The sequence below is a fragment of the Hippoglossus stenolepis genome, chromosome 10 (assembly GCF_022539355.2).
Source record: "Hippoglossus stenolepis isolate QCI-W04-F060 chromosome 10, HSTE1.2, whole genome shotgun sequence".
Taxonomy (NCBI): Eukaryota; Metazoa; Chordata; class Actinopteri; order Pleuronectiformes; family Pleuronectidae; genus Hippoglossus; species Hippoglossus stenolepis.
In genome coordinates this window covers 11,269,971-11,294,741 of record NC_061492.1, presented here as the reverse complement: position 1 = coordinate 11,294,741, position 24,771 = coordinate 11,269,971, and the positions used below count along the sequence as shown (strand labels likewise).

The 24,771-nt window shown below is 41.8% G+C and overlaps 1 protein-coding gene across 3 annotated transcripts; it reads right to left on the bottom strand.

Moving 5' to 3' along the window:
- Nucleotides 1–879: 879 nt before the first annotated feature.
- impg1b (interphotoreceptor matrix proteoglycan 1b) lies at nt 880–22,937 on the bottom strand. 3 transcript variants are annotated; one of them, XM_035167065.2, is made up of 18 exons: nt 22,317–22,937; nt 17,680–17,880; nt 16,130–16,296; nt 15,987–16,015; nt 15,623–15,657; nt 15,448–15,494; nt 15,178–15,318; nt 13,384–13,442; nt 12,915–13,114; nt 12,462–12,821; nt 10,696–11,243; nt 10,199–10,288; nt 5,236–5,455; nt 4,542–4,752; nt 3,642–3,827; nt 3,367–3,553; nt 2,354–2,437; nt 880–1,513 (listed from the first exon to the last, which is right to left on the bottom strand). In XM_035167065.2, the coding sequence occupies exons 1-18, from the start codon at nt 22,381–22,383 to the stop codon at nt 1,430–1,432; spliced, it is 2,916 nt and encodes a 971-aa protein (XP_035022956.1). In that variant the 5' UTR covers nt 22,384–22,937; the 3' UTR covers nt 880–1,429. The 3 variants fall into 3 exon arrangements, with proteins under 3 accessions (XP_035022956.1, XP_035022957.1, XP_035022958.1); XM_035167066.2 differs by lacking the exon at nt 10,199–10,288 and having other exon boundaries at nt 22,317–22,936; XM_035167067.2 differs by lacking the exon at nt 3,367–3,553 and having other exon boundaries at nt 22,317–22,935.
- Between the last annotated feature and the right edge of the window lie 1,834 nt (nt 22,938–24,771).

Genomic DNA, 24,771 nt, shown 5'->3' with positions numbered 1-24,771 from the left:
GGGTCTGACATCAAAATGCTAATAGCTGCTTACAAGATTAGTGTGTAGATTAATTAAACAGCAAAGCCTAATGCACGGCTGATGTCGTCACTGAGCTGAGGCTCACTGCCGTCGAGTGATCAGCTGGATATAAACAGACGTAAAGGTCTCTTCAGTGCAGCTGTGACACTGAATATTCAATAACAACACAAAAACTCTCAATTTAAATGTCCCTGATTTGACTGTAAAGACTTTTTTACAATACTTATGCTGCTGTACAAGCGGCAGCCAGCGGCCCTCTAGACATTATGTTTTCAGGTTGTCCATCCGTCCCATTCTTGTGAACACGATATTTCAAGAACGCCTTGATTGAATTATTCACATTTGAATCAAACATTCACTGGGACTTAAAGATGAACTGATCAGATTTTGGTGGTCGGAAAATAATGCATCTGGCTGAATCATCACTTGGACTCAACGATGACCTGATTAGAATTTGGAGCTCAAGGTCACTGTGACCCCACAAAACCCTTTATGTCTCGTGATTGCCTTAAGAGAATCCTTTCAAATTTGTCTAAATTAGATTTGGGTGGTCAAAGGTCAAGGTCACATTGGCCTCACATGATATGGTATTGGCTTCATGAATATGAAATCTCTTTAAGGGAATTTCTTCAAATTTTGACCAGTTGTCTGGACTTAAAGATTAAATGATTGGATTTCAGTTGTCAAAAGTCAACGGTCATGGTGACCTCATATGAATCAGGAAAGTAAAAATAGAGTTAAACTGTACTGGCTGGCAGAGGCAAACAACCACAGGTAATTCTAGTTTTCATTTCTTACGTCTTCAACAGACCAAACAAGCTCCGAAAACAATCAAAGACAAATAAAAGATCAAAGTTATTAATGCAAAATAACATTTTATTCTTTGTTATTAAATGTAAAATGTGTAAAAAAAAAAAAAGACTCAAAAGACATGATTAGTGGGAGAAGTTGTTTTGAACAGGACAAACTGAGATACAACACAGCAGCCAGTGTTTCTATACACAATACATCATGACCAAAGTCAACAGCTTATACATTCATTCTCTTTTTGGGACACGACAAAGTTTGAGAGTAGCATTAAAATAAACAACATTGTACAGTCTAACGTTAAGATACCAGCATGTGTATCAGTTTGTAAATAATAATAAATACCTCATTGTGAGGAAAGAACAACCTTTGCCAAGGGTATACAGGAAATGTTCCTACCAGACAATATATCAAATAAATATTAGGTTCCACTTGAAGACAACCTAAGTCCGCCTTAACATCCATAGCTCTGTCTAAAAAAAAAGACACTTTCATCACTATGAAGAAATAATCTCAATCACTGCTCTACTGTACCTGCGTCAGTGCATCAATAGACAGTTGAACAGCAACGCAAGTCTCTTGTTTCTCGCGTTTCGTGCCATCAAAGAACAGATTCTTCGAAACATTCGTTATCCGGTGGCCTTAAGAGACAACATGTTCGGTATTCATTTGGCAGGAGCCACGTCTGGAGGAGAGAGGAAGGAGAATGAGTCATTTTTAAAATGATAAATTACAGGATTGGACTTGTAAATACACCTGGGCGTCACCTGCATTGTATAAATCAATCGCGATTTTCATTAAATGAAAGGATGAGACACAAGTCATTCACTTACAAATAGATCATTGGAAGGTTAGAATATCATACTTGTTCTATGACTTATCTTGTATTGAAATATATGAATGCTTTAAAGCTCGGGTTGGTAATCCAGGAAAAGCTAACAAGAGCAGGTTACACTTTGAAAAGAATGCAACCGATACATCCCACCCTCCCATCGACCCTCTTGTCAGACCTACACCCCAAAACGCATGAACGTGCACTGACTGAAAGCTGCTAGATGCCAACTTTCCATGACTCGATCACTAACTGGTTATCGCTAACAGCATCTCTGCTTCTGCTGAGTATATCTCTCCGGTTTCTCAGGGTGCATGAATGAAATTAATAAAAAAAAAAATCTGATGACTTTATTTATTGTTGCCTATTGAGACATAAAGACAATGTCCACAAATTAGATTAAAAGTGATTTAGAGACAAATTACCAACTCTAACTTTCAATGCACAAAACAACGATTTGGTTTGTGAGTAAAAGAGAAAATCAGCGAGGTCAGCATGCATTCAAGTTTTACCTTTGCACGCATCATAGAGCTGTAAAATATTTAATGTAAAAGTTACCAAGATCGTCTTAAACCACAAGATAAGATGCTGTTTATGAGCAATATTGAACATCTAGTGTGAAATCACATCAATGTGAGTTTTCTGTTACATCCTAACTGATTCCTTCATCTTTACTCAGTCTCTGGTCCTCACCTCATTGTGTGGTATACAGTGATGGAAGTCCACAATCTCGGAGACTAACTTTTCTGATCTGGTTGTGTAGAGTTGTCTGGGGATCTGTGGAGACATGGAGCAGACAGGCTTGGCGTTAACAGTGTGCTTCATTAATATATTATGGTTCCAGAGGCACTTAGATAAACAGACGCAATGCAAAGGAAAGGAAATAAAGCACTAGACTATGGCAGGATCAGCTGGAAACAAAGCAGACGGGCAACTTCAGAGTTACATGTTTGATTTGGTACAAAGAAGTTGTGAAAGTTGAGAATCATTTGTTCTTTAAACTGCCTGAACTGTGTTTGGTTTTTGAAAGAAAGCCTCTGAGCAACTACTGAGGATACACAAGGATATTGATCTAAATTGAATTAGCATTTAAACAAATAATAGTGTCATATCCTGTTTTTGTAATACATTTTGTCCCCTTTGATGGTCAATTTTATTGTAACTACAAAACAAAGCAAAGAAAGCAAGAGGATAATTTGTTTGTTACAACAATTGTATATAAAGATCATCTCCATTTCCTCCCATTGTATTCAAATTAAGTCAAAATATCCCGGATACCCATTTATAACTGTTGATGACCCATTTTTATAGCATCAAATAACAAATTGAAACCAAACTTCCCAGAAAAAAAAAATACTTGAACATACATTAGTATGATAAGAACCATCTAAAATGGCAGAAACCGTATTTGAGAAAATTGTATTTGACGTGTACTTTGACTTTTTTGTTTGATCCATGTCCCATCCACCTACATGGAGGAGGTGGGGTTCATGAACTATATTGCAGCCAGCCAGAAGGGGGCGATCAAGCTGATTTGGCTTCCCTTTAGGAGGACGATCATGTCGTCCATGTTTATTTACAGTCTGTGGTTACAACATATTAGAAGGGAGTTTGTTACACTGATTAATTTATTAGTTTATATTAATCGCAGGTTGGAGGTTAGTAGTTAGTCACTTTAGTCGTCTGTGCTTTCGGCGCCGCAATACCTCAATACTCAGATGTATATTCTCAAGAGAGACTAAATGTTCTTGCTCAGACTGTCGGGATTGGGAAGAAGCAGAAGAACTTGAAGGACATGGCAATGTGGACACTTGAGTTAAGGAACCATCATCACTCTCAAACACTGGGTTCACCCTCAAAGTATTCTCAAAGGCATAGGGAGCAAGGGTGTGCCTACAATGTAAAAGTGAAAAATGCTTTTGAAACAGCCCATGAATGACAAAAACTGCAATGTACAAAAAAGTGAGGGGGTCATACTTACACCACTGTCACAGCCTTTTTGGGCTTTATACACTTCTTGTTAAAGAATATCAAAATGCCGATGATGCCACAAACAAGGCAGAGACTTCCCACGAGGCTGGTTATAATAAGCGGAGGGTCCAACGGCACCAGCACCAGCTCATCGCAGCGTTGTCCGTGGTAGTGCCAGTATTTACCTACAGGACACCTGAAAGAGATGAGAAATCATATATAGGTCACAGATAGGTCAACCGTTATATATTGTAAACTCTAAAATAAAAGGGCCCTTGTTTGCTTTTTCCCTGAAATGCACATAGTTTCAGGAAATAAATGCCAGGTGATGTAACTACAAATAAACATGAAGTTACATAGTTCCTCTTGCAATTCCATGATTTCCATTTCAAAACACACCATCTCCCTAGTGGAATGATAATGTCTTGATCCAACATCCAACATCCAACAAGTATTTCAACATGAACATTTCACACTATGGAAGCAGAATCATTTCTAAATGCGTTTTCATTGCTGTCCCACCACACACAAGTTTTAATTTGTTTCCAAATGAAATGCACAAAACCCAAACACGGCAAATTCCACCTGTAAACCAGAACTAGAAAAAACACAGAAGCATTTTACGAACAAGCCACTCATCTCTAATCAATTCATTATGCTCACTGATTGGGTGATCTCCGCTTTTTTTAACTTTTTGGACTAAGAGTTAAGATTCAGCTTCTAAATAGCATCAATCGTTGCAGGAAACTATTAGATTCACATGATCCTCTGCACAGCATCCACATTTGCTTCATATTCAACTTCTGGGGAAAAAAATAAATATATATATATATAAAAAACAGGCAATCGGTAAAGACTGAGATTAGATGTTGTCATCTCTCTGTTTTTTTTCATCAGTCAGCTGTTGTACCTGCAGGTGGCTCCGTGTCCTGGGATTATTTCACACAGGCCTTCATTGAGACAATAGTCCGGCTCCAGAGAGCAGGTGCTCTGACACGGCAGGCCTTCCTCGGTGCGGTAGCCCGGATCGCACACACACTCGGCCTCCTCAGTCCAACTGTTTACCAGGCAGCGTGAAAACTCATTGCAGGCCAGGAACTTACAGGGGTCTCCTTGGTCGGCTGAGGGGAGAGGAGAGGAATGGAGAGAGCAGAGAGGTGATGGCTCATTAATATTAATAGTGTCCACAAGTCTCTCACTGTCTACAGTTTCAGAGGGGAAATTAAGGGGCATTTTGATTGATGGAGGTGTCTGTTTCCAATAAGGTGTTTTTAATGAAGTCACAAAAAGTCATGAACTCAAAAGGACGCATCAGATTTATACAGCACGTCACCGACAAACTGCAGAAGACAGCGGAGTGAGGGTTCCTGTCGTGGAGGGTCTGACCTTGTGGCATGAATAAGCATGAATCACTGCTAGTACACAATATTAGATTTGTCTTTTTTCAACAATGACGTGTCCACGTACTCCAGGATTGTCATATTTCATTCACATAACAGAGGAAAAGCTTTTTCAAGAACTTTGAACTTACTTTTGATTCGAGGCAAGTTTCACTTCTACATAAATAGCAGAGAGAATCAACAGTACAAGGACGTCTCTCTCACCCGGCTCTATTTCCAAGGAGCGACTGTCGATCTTGATGTCAAGCCGCTTCGATGCAGAGCTGCAGAAGTCTTGGAGCACGCAGTGCACGGCTTCTGTGACATTATAAGGTACCGGCTTGTCCAGTTTCATCTTGCTGTTCACCACAACGCTGCCGTTCCTAAAGTTGAGGATTTCCAGCTCCTTGAATCCAGTCAAATTGGACTCGAGGTATGGAAGGAGCTGTGGGGAAGGAGAGGAAGGGCAAATTATTTTCTGCAGTACTTCAACAGGTTCTGTTTCATTTTATTCAACTATCCTTTTTCAATTTTACAGATGTATTAAAATGTTCTCATTTGAAACGATTAGTTTTCTGTGCAGTTAGTGATGAGTGAGAGAAATGACTCCTTTGCAGCAGGAACACAGAAAAGGCTGCACTGTGCCGGATTAATTTATCCTAAAAAGGTAAGAAAGGAGTCCTGGTGAGTCCTTGGAGCTTTTCACTTGTAATGATGTTCGATTCATATCAGTGTCAACTGTCAGTGAAGACCACACTGACTTGGACTTGGTTGCCATAGCTCAGCTGATTTTGAATTATTCAGGTCACAGTTTATAGTGTGAACGCTATGAATAGTTCATAATTAAATTTTGATGCAAGCGTGAAATCCTGCCATTACTGGGAGTGTAATTAGATTCAGACAAAATTAGGGTTAGGTTTTATGAGCGTTAGTGTAAGAACACAGAACGTGTTATTTCTAGTCACGGAAGCGCCAGAGAACACACGATGGAAAGATCAGACACTTAAAAGGGTCTTGCATGGTATCAAAGCTATGTCACATCCAAAAGACATCTATAATATATAGTGTTTGGTGCAGGCTTTTATCTCAACACATGCTATAGTGTTGTGTCAAGTATCTCTGCATTAGTCGACCTACACTTCCCTGTAAAGTCCAAACACAGAAACAATATAGAATCCAGATAAATCTCAAATAAAAAATCTTTTGGACATCTTTCACCATCTAAATTATTGTGCCAAAACAATGTGGAAGTTTGGGGGGAAACAAAGACGCACTGCTGTACTGGCTATAGTCTATCTGGTTCGATGATCTTAAGGCTGATTCATGCTTCTGCGTCGAAGCTACGTCGTAGTTAAGCACATAGCCTACGCATGGTTGTGTGTAGGTGTTTGTGAGTCGCGCTGCAATTACACCGCCGAAACCCTAGTGGCAGTAGAGTTTCTATGCATGTGTGGTGTGTTCTACAGTTTCTTGTTCGGTTGTTTACAAATTCTCAGAACAATGGTGAGTGTTACTGAGTGAATCGTTTTGGAGCTGGAGCTGATAGATGTGGAAGATCAATTACTTTTTCTTAAAGAACTGCAATGAAGAAAAGAAAGACGTCCCCCATGTTCGTTTCTTCAACTCAACTAAAAAATGGCGGCTTGTCTGCCGGAAATGCGACGCTACCAAGTGGAGCAATCACAAAATCTTGTGGTCTGCGTCACCTCGGCGCGTTGTTACATTTTTGGGGAGGTGCACGTCAGGGTACAGCGGTGTTTGTGAATGTAGCATTTTCCTTGCACCCTTTGTATTTCACTTTAATGTAAAGACAATGAGTCTAAAAACATTACAATTAAAGTTTTAAAACTTATAAACAATATCCGTTTAGCCAAGAAACTAATCTAATCAAAAAATAACTCACATCTCGAAATCTTCCACATTGTTGCGTTTAAAAACTTTCCCTCAGACTCAGACTTGCAGCTCAGAAACTGAGAAACCAATCTATTAAGACTATGCACTTGGAATGATGATGGTGGTGATATTTAGACGGAGGGGGGGAGAGGCAACCTGCTAAAAGTAATGGACCTGCATCGATGTCCATCGATCTGAACCACTCTCCTTCCAGCCACTTCACGTTCACTACAGACGAGTCAAACATCAAACTGCTGCAGTGTGAGAGGCAGAGATTACGACGCTTTAGCTGGCCTGGCTGTCGAGCAGGAGATAAGAGGCCTAAAGGAGCTCTGCCCTGATTGGGTAACTTCACTTATCGCTGGCAGACAGTTTACCGAGGGCTAGGTCCCTATAGCTAATAGTCTCTGAGAGAAGGGAGTACGAGAGGGTCCAACATCGAGGACAAATGGGCAACAGGGTTCACTGGTCACACAGCTTGCAGTTGTCTCAATGCAGAATGTCAACTTATGGACATTGTGGTTTAGACACCAATCTGTGGCTCTATTGCCTTTCACACAAGGTCAAAACCAAGACCAAGTTCTATATAGACTTCAGTGCGGACTTGTACTGAGGAACAGTAGAGATGCTGTAGATTCCTCTGTTGCCTATACGCTAAACATTTGTGAAGAAATATAGACAGCACGGAAAAGAACACAGCCATAATGTAACTATTTGGCACGATCACATTCCATTCTCAGAGGTTACACTTGTATCTACTGGTTCTTGTTTTGGAAAACCCAGCGAAACATCCCTTCTCCGAGGTCAGAAGAATAAAGAAACGCCAAATGCAAAGTATTTATGTGCTGCCATGAAAAATGTTTCTGATTTACTGTGGCAAATAAAGTCATTCAAACCTCCATGTCCAAATGTATTGGTTGCTTCACAAACCAGTAGGTACAGGAGTAATAGAGGAATATGGAAAACGGGGAAGCTGAAAACTATACTGTGCACTAATGGTTAATATATATATGTGGATATATATGAGAGAAATATACAGTATCATAAAAGGTGTTCAATATCAACTGGCACATTACGTGTGTCATTATGTCCATTTAAATGGGCTGCGTAATGTCTTTTCATTATTGTTCTGGACATTTTTCTGTCATTTATAAGCTGTCTTAGACCAGTTTGACATATTTCTTTGAACGTATCCCTTCAAGAATAAATAGCCCATTTAAAGGAAGATATCTCAATGGGATGTTGAAAATAGACAGTAGATAATATAATACTTACCAGTTCAAATGTCTGAGCACATTAGATTTGCCAGGAAGCTAAATACATTGATTAATGAGGAGAACTGCAGAAAACAGGGTTTGGGCAACCATTAAACATTGGAGATGGAGAGTTATTTGTTATTGCTTTGTATTTTTGTAGGTAATAAATTTCAAACATGTGTCATCTAATTTCTGTCTGTGCAGCCCTACCTCTTCATATTCTACTGCCTTTACCATTTGTCTTAACCTTTGAGCTTGCTGTTAAAAAAACTAAGCCCCCCTGCCCCAGTAGTTCACGTTCCCTCTGGTCGTTGGCACCGCAGCAAACACACAATCCAATTTGTATCGAACCTCCTCAGTTTGAAGCTGAGGCCTTTACGTAACAGCGCAGGGCACCTCTAAGCAAACCTAAAAATATGTCAACCTCAGGCTAAGCCTTGAACCTAAAGCGGGATGTCACGTGATGCTTCTTTCTTTAATGTAAGGTAATTGGTGCCGTTTAAAAGAGACGTGTTCCTCACCTGCTTGCCAGCAGCTAATGCAAGTTCAACAATCTTATTAGCAGAGAAACCGCACTGTAGCTTGTTTGTTACCCACAAATGCAACAAACGAGACATTTATGCATCAACTTAAAATTAACTTTACACATGAATGTTACAAAACAAAACGACTTCAACCAATCAGTTGTCTATTTTATTTCATCGTCTTCGGCAACATGCATACAGATGTCCACAAAACCTGGCTGCTGTCGCACTAAGCAGATTGGAACCATTAATAGCACAATGCGTGCTGGTGCTGGATCTGGCCAGAATAACTCAAAGCTTCTTACCACGAGTCACAAACCAATGACTAAGGCAGACCCAGGTCCCATGATTCAGACTTACCAGGCTCTATACTTTGCTCTCTACCATGTACACAGCAAAATTGTTTTACAAACAAAGTTAATTGAACTGCATTAGTTTTACTAAGCATTCATTCACTCAACTTCCTTTATCATTAAGGCTTCAAACATATTCACAAACACACAAGTAAATGTTGTAATACATAAATTCTGGACTTTGTTGAAAAGAAACACACTAGCCTAACCAGACTTAGATTTTCCACTACATACAAAATCTCTCGTTTTTAAATTCCCTGTTTTCATTCTTTATGCTAAGCTAACTAGCTGCTGGGTCCAGCTTCATATTGAACAAACAAATAGAGTATAAGAATTGAATAAATACTCATGTAAAGGTGTATTCAGACAGAAAGGGAATTTTAGACGCACAATTACATAAAAGTTAATGGGAAGATGTGAGAAAGTGTGAATAGACATGCTCCGGGTGAGGATAACTTTTCAAAATGTTTACTTTTCCCAGAGCCCTATGAATCTAGCGCTATACAATAAGCAGCGTGAAAAAAAGAAGAATAACTGGAGTGAAATAACAGTTGTTGGAAGGTCCTGAGATCAGTCAGAGGCTGGGCCTTCACCAAAACAGCCAAAAACCTACAGCACCAGAAGCAACGCTAGTTTTTACACTCTGCACACACAACAAACATAATAATCCAGTGGTAACTTTGCTTCACTCTCTGAACACACCTTGAAGTGAAGAAGTAAAATTTCTATTTGACCATTGTGGTTTACCTTTTTTGGTTTTTTATATTCAATCCTAATAACAGAAGTCACTTTGTTTCACAGTAGTAAAAAATCCTTGCAGACACAGATTTTACAAATTGACATTCATATTGAATTGTGAGTCACACAGAATCTAAAGAGTCCTTGAAAAAGTGAAAACTCCAGCACAATTCAATGAGTTAAGGCAAAACACATGACAATCTTGCCAATACAACAGAACAACACTTTGCACAAAACACCAAAAATCAACTGCATGTGGTCTATGTACACACATAATCAAAGCCATGAACCAGAACTGAGTGTGTTAGAAATGTTACAAATGTTAGGTCCTTGATTGTTAGTAACTGCATTTCGGAAAGATTAGTAAAGAAAGGTTATGCTCTCGCTGAGGCATTGGATAGTTCCAATATGGAAAGAAAAATACCGGTATGGAGGCTAAAGTCGTCTGTCTCCTAGGCCCAGATTTACTGGAAGCTCCAGGGTTTGGCGAGTCACTGGAGCCAGAGTGCTGTGTCTAAGTGAAACAGAGTATGTGACAAACTTCTTGGTTATACTGCTGACCCAATGGCTCTGCTTGGATTGATCAAGATTTTGGCGACTGGTTAAAGCCTTATCAAAGTTTAACACTTGTACCGTAAAAATTATATTTATGATTAAAAAACATTTTTTTAAATAATTTACTGTCATTTTTATGATGAAAAAGCAACTGTGAGGATAAGGCCTGTGCAACAACACTTAGATCAAGCACCAACGTGGGGCTGCTCTAAAATCATTTACTATATCATAACCTAAAACCAAAGTTAAACAGTAAACATTGCGTAAATTAACTCGTATCACACATTTCAGCTTCGGCTACCAAAGCAAGTATGAGAATGCAGCGTGGACAAACAGGATATCCAACACAAAAGCTTGGGTACCTACCAGCTCAAGAAAGGTATTCTCCAGAGATTTATATTCCGGGGAGCTCTTGTTGAACAGGTCATCAGAAAACATCATGTTAGTGACCCTCAAGCTAAAGAAAACCACTAACTCTTTGCTCCTGTCCACTGTGGTCATCAGAGGGGTGCTGGCTTGTCTCATGGCCGGCGCTGCAGTGGATTCATGTGGGCGTTCGTCAGACTCTGAGGGGTATCCGCTGCCGCTCTCCTCCCCCAGAGGCGCGGTCCCATCTGCCTCTGTCCCGCTCTGACTCGTTCCTACATCCTCTTGAACGTTTGAGCCCTCAGCAGGGACGTCCGTTGTTCCACTGTGCCCTCCGTTCGACTCATCTACGTCTTCAGGGGCTTCACCACTCTCTTCAGGAGGCGGCAAAGGCTCCACAGCTGTTTCTGGTTCGATACCTTGGGCTGTATCCTCATGAGGATTATCCCTCGTCACTTCTTCAGGGTCGGAGTCTGGAGTTACCAAGGGACCATCTTCATTCTGCAGCTCGGGCTGTTCCTCATTGGGACCATCAGTTGGTTCAGGTTCTTGTAAAATAAAACATATCATGAAAGAGTTTTTATACCTGAGAAGAGTAATGTAAACAGGTGTACTAGTATAGTAATACTCTACATCAGCGTTGCCAGATGGGAAATGTTGAAGTATCGTGGCTGTGTCGAGATTCCAAAGCGCAGTTGTTTTGAAACGTGGTTCTAAACGGTCATGTCACATGACCAGGGCTAGGTGACTATCACTATCCAGATTACAACTGATAATACTAAGTATTAGGGTTAGTGACCCCAATACTAACCCAAGTTATCATATATTGTACATCTTACAGAGGGAAAATTGATTATATAAATATAATAATTATAGTACAACAGGCAACACTGCTCTACATATATACTAAATACTACGCAACTCCCTACATATTCGGTATCTTTTGAAACTCCACTAGAATTTTAAATGAAGTTTGGGAGATTTGTTTGGCTGCACAGCGTGAGGTTGTAATGACTGGACCACCAGACAAATTACTGCTTGTTAATGGGTTTTAATATGATTTATTGCCTCAGCAGGGAGCGTCTCCATGAGCAAAACCTAACCACCAAATCTAATTGTGCTGCCGATTGCATTTCCCTTACATAGGAGGAAAAAATAGGTCACTCTCTATCAGTCCAGTAACTTTAATTTGTCGCTAAATTGTTTTATGAGACTGTTGTATGTTGTGAAATGAAATTGTCAAATTGGAGTTTATATTAAAAGGGTGCCAGACTTGAATAATCTGTACACAAAAGGAAAATAGGAAAAACTTTTTCACCACCCAGTACGTGACGATCAATACTAGACCGATTATATTAAATGCTATTAAATGGTAATTTAAGAAAAGCATTACGTATTTCCTTTGTAATTTCTTCCCTCAGTTCTTTCACAGCCTCTTTTGATACAATACTTTTCTCCTTTTTACTGCTGTTATCTGATCAATTTCCCTTTGTAATCACTCTCCATTGTTTGGTAGCATCCAATCAATCCAGTTTGAATTCTCTCAATCTTCTCATCTTTTCTGTCTCCTGCCAATAACAATAATTAGCTCCCACCATTTTCCAGACGTCAGCAGAATCTGAAACCAGACACTGACGATTAAGTAGTTAAGAAACACCACAGTCTACTTTTGATCGACAAAGTGTTTTAGACTCAAACTTGTCCCGCTTCTGATTGAAATGAAACCTTGTGCTTTAAAGACAAGACTCAACCTTGTGAAGCCTTACCGTCCGTCTCCCGTCCTTCAGGTTCGGCCTCACCTCCCTGGTCTTGCTCAGTTGGTGGCATCACCTCCACCTCTGGCACTGCTTCCTCCTCCTCTGTGGTGGTTTCTGGAGCTATAACGTCTCCGGTCTCATCGGGGACAGCAGGACTGGCCTCTTGGAGGATGTCTGGGGTGAAAGGCACGATGGTGTGTGTTTCTGGTTTGATCGTGGAAGCTGCCAGAGAGTTTTCTATCGCTGCCACTGTGGGTAAGAAATGGTAAGTAGGGCCGGTGTCCTCTGTCTGGGTCTTCGTGTCGGCCTCTGGTAGGACACTCTCAACCGAGTTGATGCCGAGCTCAGCAACTGGATAAATTGTAGTCACTGAAATGGAAAAGTTCAAACATTTACACTGCGTCAAACTCCTGTTGCTGTTTTACTCAGTTAAAAGTGAGTAGCCTTTGATATTAATCTTACCAGTCTCAAAGTTAAGAGTCTGTAGGTCCATCGGTAGTGACGGCTCCTGTTTTAAGGCCTTCTTAATGATGCTCTTCAGTTTAGGAGCGTTTACATCCTCGTCTGTTTCCGTTTGAGGCTCCTCGAGACCCTCCGGATCATCATTGAGCTCTGTCTCTCCGTTAAAGACCACAGCGTAGCGTATAGACACATCCTCCGTGCTGATCAACACAACAAATCAGTCAGGATCCCTCAAAGCACACACACCTCAGTGGGTGTCTACTAAAGGCAGAAATGTCTGAGTTCTATCCCAACAAGAATAATTTGGGTGATGTTGTATTTTCTCTTGATACTTGAGCAATAAAATGGCTCAATAAAAGTCACTAAATTAGGTTTTGAGTCGATTTGCTGGATTGTTTTGTCAAAATTAATCACAACACAAAGAAGTTTATGGTGCGAAACCTTAAATATAATCTGTGATGAAACTCACCGAAATCCCAGAACACGAATCTCTTTGAATCCTGGAACTTTTTCAAACACATGAAGCATCTTTACAAAAAAAAAAAAAAAAAGCAATGAAAAATGGTAAAGATATTTAGAGAACACGACTACATCTTAGATTGATAAAACCCTCTAAAAAACATTGAATATTTTGGAACTTTGACGTATGTTGGAGAAGCTAAAAATAACAAACAAATTGTGTTGTAATTTAGTGAGTAGCTTTTTACGTTAGTTTTAACATTTGTAAAGTGTCTTTGAGTACTTTGAAAACACTCTATAAATAAAATGTATTATTATTAGAACAGGAACCCACAGGAAGGCTGAACATTTAGACGTCATCCACAATAGATAAACACTTCAGAAATTTAAATGATTGTGTTGTATTGTTAACATCTAGTTCATCTTATTTGAAGCCAAAAGCATTTATTTTATTGTAAAAGCCTACAACACCACCTTTGACCCCTTCACTTCAAATAACCACTACTGACACCAAACTAGCCAGTGCATCAAAATGTTCTCAGTGACTTTGCTTCTTGTGAAAAGTGTTATTGACAGGAGGACAAGGACGCCTTAACCCATTGGATGGTGTGACTGTGTATGTAGCATGTGTGTTTAATCACGGGTGACGTGTCGGGTCAACGGACACGTGTCAACAGGTCCGGATGGGTCCAGGTTTGACTTGGAGATAAATGCGGGTGCCGGCGGGTGAGGGTTTGCAAAAACGGACAAAAAGGGATTCTGCTACAAGTGTCAATGGAGAGTCCAAGCCACGCCTACTCGCACCCTTGACCATATTTGGAAGTTCCTTCACGTTCGCCCTTCATGGCTGCAGCTGGATATATCTGATCGGATTAGGGGATTTGGGAACAGGTGTGTGTATGTGGGTTGTGGGAGTCAGGTGATGGCGAGAGTTGGAAAACACTGACGACTACCGCAGGGTGGGGAAAGAGGAATTACTGGCATGCAATAGATCCAGGTAGCATTGAGAAGTGGTAGCCATAACAACCACATGCAGTTACTCTTAATTCTTCGTCCAGAATCTGCAAAAGCAGGAGGTGTTAATACGCTAATCATTAAATTTATGTTTGGACGTAAACTTTTAAGAATTTGTCAGCGTTTGTTCACACAGTTTACATTTCTCGATACGTCCCTGAAGAAGCACACTTTTGACCTTTCTCTCATATTCTACATTATCTAAATGAAAGCCGAGACACATTTGTCAAAAGATATGACGCGCCGATGGCTTTTCACCATCAGAAGTCATCCTTAATCGCTATGGCCAACGCCTTCTTAGTCACAGATTATCTACTTGATTAGATCTGACTATTCCGGGCTTGTGGTAATTCAGAAGTCTTATCTTAAGACCCTTGGCTGCAACTTTAAAGCTGTTAAATCAATCAGGGCGCGTTTTACACCTAATAATACAATATTATAGAAGCCTGCAATCATACGGAGTTCGGTGCGAGTCATCTTGCATGTGAAAAGTTAAAAGAATGGTTTAGCTGTGAAGGGTAAAATAAGGGAAGAGGAAAACAGAACAATTATGTTTTGTCGGCAAACAGGGAATGGACGACCAACAGCTGCTGTATGAGCCGAAGTTTACGAGAACACACAATAAAACGCAACAGCTGCTTTTCCAGAAGAGTTTCATTACCCGGAGTGGGATGTTTAAAAGCTTCTCGAGCACATCGATCACATCACGTGGGCTTTGTGTGTCTGAAGGTAAAGCTCAGACACGTGTCAACATCAACTGTGGGTGTGTAAACTCAGGACTCGCCCTCACCTTGTCTGTGAGCTCTCGGGTGATGTCGCTGTAATGCGGCGACGTGGGGTCGCTGAGGAGCTCGCTGTACGCCGGGTCCACGATGGTGACGCTGAACTCCACGATGTACTCCTGATTGTTCTCCTTTATCATGTTGGCATTCTGCGAGTATGTGGCAAAACAAAAGTGCACGTCACATTGCAGGTAACTATGGGGATTATGTTGTGGTCCAGGTAGAAGGAGATTAAGGTTTAGGATTCTGAAATATAAGGTCAAAGGTGACCGCCTCACCACGTCATCATCCGTTGGAAGCAGAATCAGAGGCGGCGTCCAGGTACCTGAGACAAAACAGCAACTCGCCAGTTATTTATGGAGCCATCATGCAAATGTATTGACAGCTGTCGCATTACTAAACTAACTGAATTGCTTTAATTGAACAATATTGACGCATTCGTGTCCAACTCACATTCCCTTCCATGATCTGGGGTTGCAGTGACAGCTCTGGAGACAAAAACAGAACATAATTATAAGAAATGTATTCATAGACGACTACATTTTCTGGATTAAATTAGTATTAATCAAGAATCCTCATGCTTAAAACCAATTCCATTTTCGTATAACATCCCCAATATTAGATGTGGCAGTGCCTTAGTTGTTCTGAAGCCTGAGCTGAGGCGTTAATAGCTTCTCTGATGCTTCCATTGCCTCAGAAAATGAAAACACTGCTAATTATTGACAATTATTTAAAAGATTTAAATGGTTTTGCACTTTTTGTAAGTGACTGAAAACACACATGTTATGCAGCATTTAAGAGGGAAGTCTGCACCCACCCTTCAAGTTCAGCCTCCTCTGCCACTCTCTGGAAATTAGAAACAAGATGTTGACGATCACAGATGTACAATGGAGGAGGATAAGAAAACAGATGTGCAGTATGAAATGAAACGATATTGCTCCGTGTTTGTGCTCGACTCACTCTGGCCACCAACTCCAGATGCTCCTGAGTGCTGCTGAAGTTCTGGGCCAGCTCGTCCATGCAGAGGTTTTGGTGCTGGCAGGTGTAAACCCAGGCTCTGTACTCCTCCGAGTTCGGGACCCGGTCAAAGAAGATCCGGAACGCCTCCCAGATGGCCTCCTGACAAACTGCACATAAATCATGCAACGTTACAGACGTCTCGCTTTGACTTTTCGGAGGAAATGCATCACAAGACAGTTATGAATGCAGAGCACATAATGATACAATAAATCACAAAGTGAATAATACAATATCATATAACTTGGACAGCACAGTAATACCTGTTTGATTAATGTCATTTCATGTTCTGACATTTTTGCAAATATTAAAATCAGCCGCCCTGAAGCAACAGTGTGCTTCATCTGCCTCTGTCGCACAAACAAGCTCCGCATTGTCCAATATATTGATGCCTGTGGGAAATTTATTCTCGAAAAATCACAAAGTGCTTAGGTTCAATACACCAAATTAATCAGCCGCATTTTGAAACGATGCACAACAGCTGTTGTGGAACAATTTGTATTACCAACCAAATGTAGCAGGCAGGCAATGGCCTGTTAAATCACCCACAAGCCATCTCTCTTTGACAAAAGATATTTGCATATAGCTTCATTATATCAAGTGTTTTCTTTGTGTGCATCCATAAAGTCAGTAAGGAACAGCCTCATCCGGTGGCATCGCATTGACGTCACCAGGCCCTAGAACAGCAAAACAAACCCTGCACATCTACATGTGATTTAGAGAAGTATACATATCTGTGAGCACAGAAATAGAAATAAGACAAACACCTCTTAAATTAGCAGGTACACGCAGGTTTCTTTTTAATGTGGGTAAAACCTTGGAAAAAGGCAATTAATTCCTTTCCCATTGCCAGTAGAGGAGTTCTGTTTTTTCCCCCAGTGCATCATGTTCGACGTTCGCAAACGCACCGATATCTGAGGCACTCTCGCACCTCGCTGTCTTGCCAAATTAGCACGGTCACCTGGGTCTCATATTTCCATCACCGGAGCCGTAGCTGATTAAAACCTGTGTCTGCTGCAGAGTCATTTGACCCAGGGGTGAATGCTGATTGAATCCATTCACATTGCAGACAAAAGCCAGATGTTAGTGGGTGTTACAGGTTGTTGTTTTTTTTTAAACCAGTGGAAAAGGGGCTTAAAAGTTTGATTCTCATCAACACATAGTTGGTGTTTTGGGAAAGGATCTTTGATTGCATTAAAAGATATTCAGTCATGATTATTACCTTCGTCAAGGAGGTTATGTTTTCACCCCTGTCCGTTTGTTGGTTGGATTGCATGTTTGCATTTTGAAGGATGTGGTACATGTCAATGAAGAACCCATTCAATTATGAATAGCAGAATAATAATGAAAAAAAATCTGCCACATTTTTGTAACTGATATCTAAGAGTGTATGAAATTTGATGTGCTTTGATCTGAATCAAGGGGACTGTTGGGCCTTGGTGGAGGGACAAAAATTCACATTAGAAATCGTAACAGTGGACATGACTTTTTACCTCTGAGCTTGTAATAGGCCCGATGGCTGCCCATGACCGCTTTCATTGTCTCCTGGGGACACACCTTGACCCCCGTGGTGAACAGTGTTGACCTCCTGGTCCGATGTCCGACATGTGCAGAGTGTCTGATTGGTCGAGAAGCTTCCAGAAAGTGTCTGTACTTCACATCCCTGAGTCCAGAGAAACTGGGGTCTTGAAGGTCTGCGAGACAAACATGTTAAGTCAGAAGATTAGGAAGGATTAGGATGAAGGGACCTTTTTTTATCTTTACAATTTTCTGAAAATAAAAGTTGACTTAAACATCTGAGCACTTTGTGATAAGGAGCTTAAATGTGTGGACTATTATGTATGTGGGAGATTTCTCACTTAATAGTAGAGACCATTTCTGTGGTAATTACAAGCTGTTGGGTGACAACACAAAGTCAAAACTGCACCCTGTGTATGTGTGAAGAAATTACTTGACAGCCGAATTTTCATTGTCCATGAAAGAAAAGAAAGAAAAAGCAAGTGTCAAAGTGTATATTTGCAAAGCTGTTATGTGTTTTTAGACATGAACTCTAAAAATTGTCAGGAAAATTCTGTCAGGCGTCTTTCACAGCTGGACATTGTCTGGGTCAGACGTGTTCACAACAACACGTAACTGTCCGGACTGTTCAGGTGAGGGGTGGCGTCTGGGTCGAGCGTGCAGGAGGCCGGACATGACGTATAAATTAACAGCATGTGTTTTTGTTTGCAGCACATCAACACCAGCTTCGACTCTCAAATCTCGTTGCGTTTCCAATTTGACATCTTCGTCAACGTCTTATACGTTTACGTCACCTCTTGTTCATCGTGAGATATTTCTATTCTTTCAGTTGAGCATCCATCGTGTGTCAGAAACGTCGTCAACACGTCCACACGCTCACTGTGACATTTTCCTGGTGTCTTCTCACATGGGCTCATCCAACACTCTCCGGACATTTAACAAAAGGGGTTTTGCAGGAAAAGTTGCAGAAAATATCCAGAGCAACTGACTCTGACATTTGCGTTCTCACATACAGCCCCTCCGGAAAATGTCCAGACTTCAGAGCAGGTCTGAAAGCAGCTCGAGTCTTAAAGTGTGTATCCAGGTGTCAGGCAATTAACACCAGCTTCCACTAAGGAGTATTTAATGTGACATTCACTTAATCCAACAAGTTACATCATGGCATCTGCCTCTTACTGTAAACTAACTGCTGCCTTCTTCTGCCACCACCACTGTGTTGGTGCGATGAGTTTATCTGGAGCTTTACACTTCACTGTGGTGTGAAAACACCTGGGGCCCGGAGCTTTGAGCTGCTGCTTGGACGGGTACGGTTTTGAACGCTGGTAAAAGTGCACAGATGTGTGGAGAAAGCGAAGGAGCAACACTCTCTCCTCCCTGTGGATCCGCCGCCGAGACGCCCTTGGGCAACTTAACCCATGACCAGTTCCAGGACGACTTTGTACTGGGCGGCGTCGAGGTGTGAATGTGCAGAAATGCATGCATGAGGTGCACGCACAGCACACGTTAAAGAGATTAAAAACAGATACGGGTGATAACACAGCAGATTGTATTCGTTACCAACACCTCTGCATCATCAGAATATCTCAGGAGGAACTATTTCTTGCGTTTTATGTTATATATTTTTTACAATTCCCTTGTGTATGATAGGATGCTTTTATCTTTCTTCTATTATTTATTAATCATGAACGTGGACAGATGTGTGTGCAGGAATGTGTGCATGTACGTTGTAGGTGCTGCACAACAAACTTGTGCGATGACAAAAAAAAGCTCTCTCTTCTTTTCAGACCTGTTTTCATGTCACTGAGATGCTGCCGACATGATGAGGAGAACTGACCTAATTTTCTGATCACTTTAATAAAGACAACAGACTCAGTCGCCCTGGTGAGGCCTTTCACCGAGGTTACTCCACACCATTACACAGTGTGCCAGTCAACACTGTCTAACACAGTCACCCCATTGAATGAAGCTATTTTAGAAGAAAGGCCCTCATTGTGATGCCAGGTGGCAAACCTCAGAGGGCTTCTTAAGACAATAAGCCAGGATTTAGGAGCCCCAAAACACCGGCCGGAGGTCGTCAGGCTCAGATAACAATCCGTGCCTCCTCTGGATGAAAGAGGAGGGAAGGTAATGGAAAAAATAAAAAAGAGCAATGGAGTGTAAACAATATAATCACTGTTATATCTGCGTCAGAGCTTTGAGCCGAGGAAGCTTTTTTTTTTGGGAGGAGATAAACAAGAGAGCAATCTTTGTACATAAAGACAACTGAGCTGTGCTATCTGATCTTCAGCACGTCGCAGTAACACTGTGCAGGGGCCGAACCCCAAGTGACGACATCACACGGCAACAGACACAGGGTGTCACACGAGGACACGCTGCACAGCTGTAAGTGTGTGTACTGTCACATCTGCAGGAGGTGGACACAATATCGCAAACGCCCGGACACACTAATGCAACACAACACCTGCACACAACATCTGCAACATATTTATATTTTTACTAAAATTGCACCATTGAATTAGTACAGAAGTTAAACTGAATTCTTTGTTCTGATTGCATTGATAGTAAAGTAATGATAAAACTATGTTCACTTGATTGATTGACTTGTCGAATCGCAGGAAATTTGCAGAAAAGTAACAAATTATTTGCTTTTCTTTTGTTTATTTGCTTTATATCACTTTAGACTGAAAATCTTTGGGCTTTAGAGTGTTGATCAGTTTGAAAATATCACCATAGTCTTCTGAGAAACTATTTTTGTCTGTTGGTGTAATCAAAAAATGTCAAAAGTTCTTGATAAGGACGGGCAGCACAGCAATGCAGTGGTTAGCACTGTCACCTCACAGTAAGAAGGTTTGATTCCCGGATCGGCCGGGGTCTCTCTGATCGGAGTTTGCATCTGTTAGCGCTGGTTCTTTCCGGCTGCTCCAGCTTCCTCCCACCGTCCAAACACATGCAGGTTTGGGATTAGAGTTAATTGGAGACTCTAAATGAATTAATGGTGTGAACCTACGTGTGAACAGTTGTTTGCCTTCTGTATGTTGACCCTGTGATTGGCTGGCGATCTGTCCGAGGGTGCACCCAGCCTCTCTCCTGATTCAGCTGGCATTGGCTCCATCTCCCCCCACGATCCTCAAACCATTAGCGGTATAGATAATGGAAGGAACTAACAAGTATGAGTATGTGAGGGTATAATTAGAGTTTTAACTACATAGTTTAGCACTGATTCGTTCTCTCAGAGCTTGTGCGTTCGTCTTGTCCTGTTTAACGATGCTGTTTTATTAACCTACTCATGTATTATTGTTGCAAATTATTATGATTTGTGTGTTTATCATAGTGTCAGTTACATTTCTATGTTGCCATCACACAGAGCTAAGACTGATGACTGAAATGTTTGTTCAACCTCATAGAGATACTTAGTATTAGGTGGCTGTTGCCTTGCATTATACTGCTCATACAGGTGTGTGTTACTGACGTTTGCCAACGAACTTAAGAATTAAAACTGTTCAAAACACAGGCTCAGATTCATTCATGTTTTTGTTAATCATTGAATTACACATCAATAATAACCTCAACAAAGAACGAAATTGTTTCCCTCAAATCCAAAATTGGCCGAAGACCAAGAACATACAAAGAATGTGTGGCCATAGACGTAGACTTGTGGGCAAATCCATCCCTGTTTAGCGTCTGTCAGGCAGAGCCGTTCACCGACTCGACCCTCCCCCTCCAGTCGGTCAGAATTTGGCCTGAAATTCAGCCAAGTCCTGAGTGTTTTCGTTAGGAATCAAGAAAATATCTGAATGGGGGAAGATTGAAGAATGACTCGCACATGCTCATACACGGGGGCCTGAGCGGGAGGAGGGAGCGTCAGAGCGTACGGCCCCTAATGCCTGGTGCGGCCGCAGAAAAAAAAAAAAAGGCCTCACAGCAGAACTACAAGCCAGAAAAGATTAGCGTCCTGCGACACTGGAAACAGAATGGCTTTTGTTTCCTTCAGGATAATGAGCTCACCCGGGCTCATCACACTGAACGAGACAACCCGTGCGGACGTAAATGTTATCACTGGCGAAACGATGCTATCTTTCCCAGCCCACATCCATTATATGTCATCGCCCATTAAATTCAAATGGTGAATATTCATGACATTAAAAAGGGGGCTCGTCGGCTGCTTGACATTTTCTAAAAAGCAGAATTTGAGGACGAGCGTTTGTAGTTTTCAGACTATTTTTTTCCCCCCCAACTGCAAAGTCACTCAAACACACTTTAAACTGGAAAACGCTGTTGCCCTTGAAGTGAGTCACCGCCTCTGTCGTCCAGCAGAACGTCACTGATAGAAAATCTGGAGGATTTCTCATCAACTTTACTAGAAGGCAATGTGCACAGTGTCCTTGATTCTTACTTTCATTCTAATTTCGTCTTGATCCCGGGTGGGACAGAGCTGTGCAGAGATTGACAGAATTGCATTTGTACTTACTAAAAGTGCAGCGTTAAAGAGTTAGATTGTTGTAACTTCCTTCAGAAAGTTGCGACTACTCAAACTTTTCATTCCCCGGTTATGACACACGAGCAATAACTGAATATAAAAACTCTAAAAACGGATTCCAGCCTGGATTCTTACCTTTGATTTGACTTGCGTGGAGGGCAAACACACACAAAGTGAAGAATAGTCCCGACTTCAAAAGCATGATGGGCTAATTTATGTGGTTTTCAAGCCCCAAGTTGTCATTTGTAAAGAGATGGTTGTAAAACAACAATAAGATCCAGAACCGTTCTATAGCTGGTCCACTACGGAGAGGGGGAGGTCCAGTCCGCTCCGATCTGATCTCCAGCTCAGCTCCTCAGCAGCCCTCAGTTCCTGGTTGCTGTTGGATCCCTGTTGACATCCGAGGTGGCTGCATGGATGGATGAGCATAGGGAGCGAGGGAGGGAGGAGAGGTCGAGGAAGAAGAGACGGGGAAAGAACGGATGGAATTTTGGCTCGGTGTTTTCCTCCTGCGCTGTCAGTATGATAACAGTGACGAGGTTAAAAAAGCAGGCTCCGACCTCAGCCTAATCTCTTTACCTTCTTCTCGCTGCTTGTAATCCCTGCGGGGCCACGTGGCCACTCGGCCTCATCCTGTTAGCCACCTGCTGGACCCTCATCTGTCAGCTGAACAAACTTGGGGATCTGCCAAACTGGCCTGGACCAGAGGACTATACACCCCCACAGTTTGGCCCAAGTTAACACCGACACCAAGCCTCTTTGTGCGGCCTCTGCGTGTCACTGTGCGACTGCCTAACTCTCTCGGTTTAGATTCCTCCTTCCAGTGTGCCCACGGCAAATCCCTGCCTCCCAGACCCGTGAACTTGGGTGTCAAATGAGGTCAGCACTGCAGTTTAGTTCTGCACAAACAACAATGTGCATTCTTACTCCTGCTTCTAAATTCAGCCTTTAAGGTCCCTTTTCTGACTCTCTAGTGTCCACATTTGACCCTGCTCCTTCCTTTCTCCTTTTATCTGCTGTGTTACCCGTGAGCCTACGGACAAATTAACCCGACACCACCTCTTCAAATGCCCACGTACACTGCGAATAAGACTTCTCAGATCCAGAGATAATTTGACAGATATGCAAAAAGACAGGATCAGGATCTTCTCTCTCTCTCTGCAGGTTCTGGTGCCGAGGGTGGTGACTGTGTAGGAAGAAGTAAACAGAGACAGCGGAGGCGTGTGTGGCCTCTCATGTTGTGGTGCATCAGGGTGGGAAGGCTCCATGTTGTTAGTCTCCACCCTCACCTCTTTTCTGTGAAGAGGATTAGCAGCCCCTGTTGCTTGGTACCAATTTGCAGTGAATAAGCCCTCATCCACCCGGGCTGTTTGCTGACACAGTAAACTGAACCTTGAACTAACGATTGTGGGGGTTGCTGAAGATGTCGTGGCTTTTACACGTCGGCAAACAATTTCCTATGTACCTCTCGAGCGGATAAGGAGCAGTCACCGACTTTGTCTGTTTGGAGTTTGGTGCTGGGCAGGTACACCGGGGCTTTAGAGGAAATTATGTCACGTGTGTGAACGTCCACAACAGAGTTCAGTTGTGAGCTGTAGAACCAAAACAATGAGCTGAAAGACACAAATGCTCTGTAGAGTGGTGGGCAACAGCAGAGTCAGATCAGACAGTCACATTAGACACATTAGTGCAGCTTCAACCCTTCAAGAGAAGGAGAGAGGATGCACAGTTTTCTCTGCCGTCTGCCGAGGTTTGTGCTTTTCAAGTCAATTTTGTGTGTTCGCAACATGTTTCCGACCTCTCTCCCGTGTTTCTGTTCGGAAAGCTCACAAATGAGGTCCAACTTTAGTTACGTGCAGAGGTAAGTTCTCGGTTCAAATCCCAGCTCGATCGGGGACCTTTCTGTGTGGGGTTTACAAAACAGAGTTCAGACTGGTGAGTCCTTCGCACACTTTGCATTTGTTATTCATTTAAATCCGATCATTCCAGTTTATAACCTTGACCCAAATCCATCAGGATTACAGTCAGGGTCACAGATCAGGTATCGGTCAAACAGAGATTTCATGCTCGTGCTGAGAATTAACAGGAAATTTGACATCAAGTCCTGTGTGTTATTATGTTCAAGTCTAAAACTAGTTGACACTAATGCAACACCGATCACTGTTGAATTTGAGCATCATTTATGCATGAAAGCAGCCTAACCTTGCAGCCGGTTCTTGTAGATTAATAATGTATTTTTAACTTCACTGTATATTCATGAGCCACTTTGATATTTCTCCCCAGATAAACAAAACCTTGTCAGTCTGGAGCAGGATTTTAGTCTGACAAGCTTGACCTTCTCCCACGTGGCTGATGACTTGAATCATTGTCCAATTAGAGGGGTTTGTTTAAATTATGCAGCATGGGGGAAAGTGGTACTTGCCATCTGTCAGAAGGGGTTATTTCATCAGGGACAGAGGCAGGGTGTCTCTGGCTGGAAGAGTCTGCTACAGCAAAAGGCACCTCTGCTGCTGCAGCCATCATCTGCACAGTAAGTTACGGATGTGGAATGTGTAGTATTGCTGCCATTAGCGTGTCATTGTTATTTCTC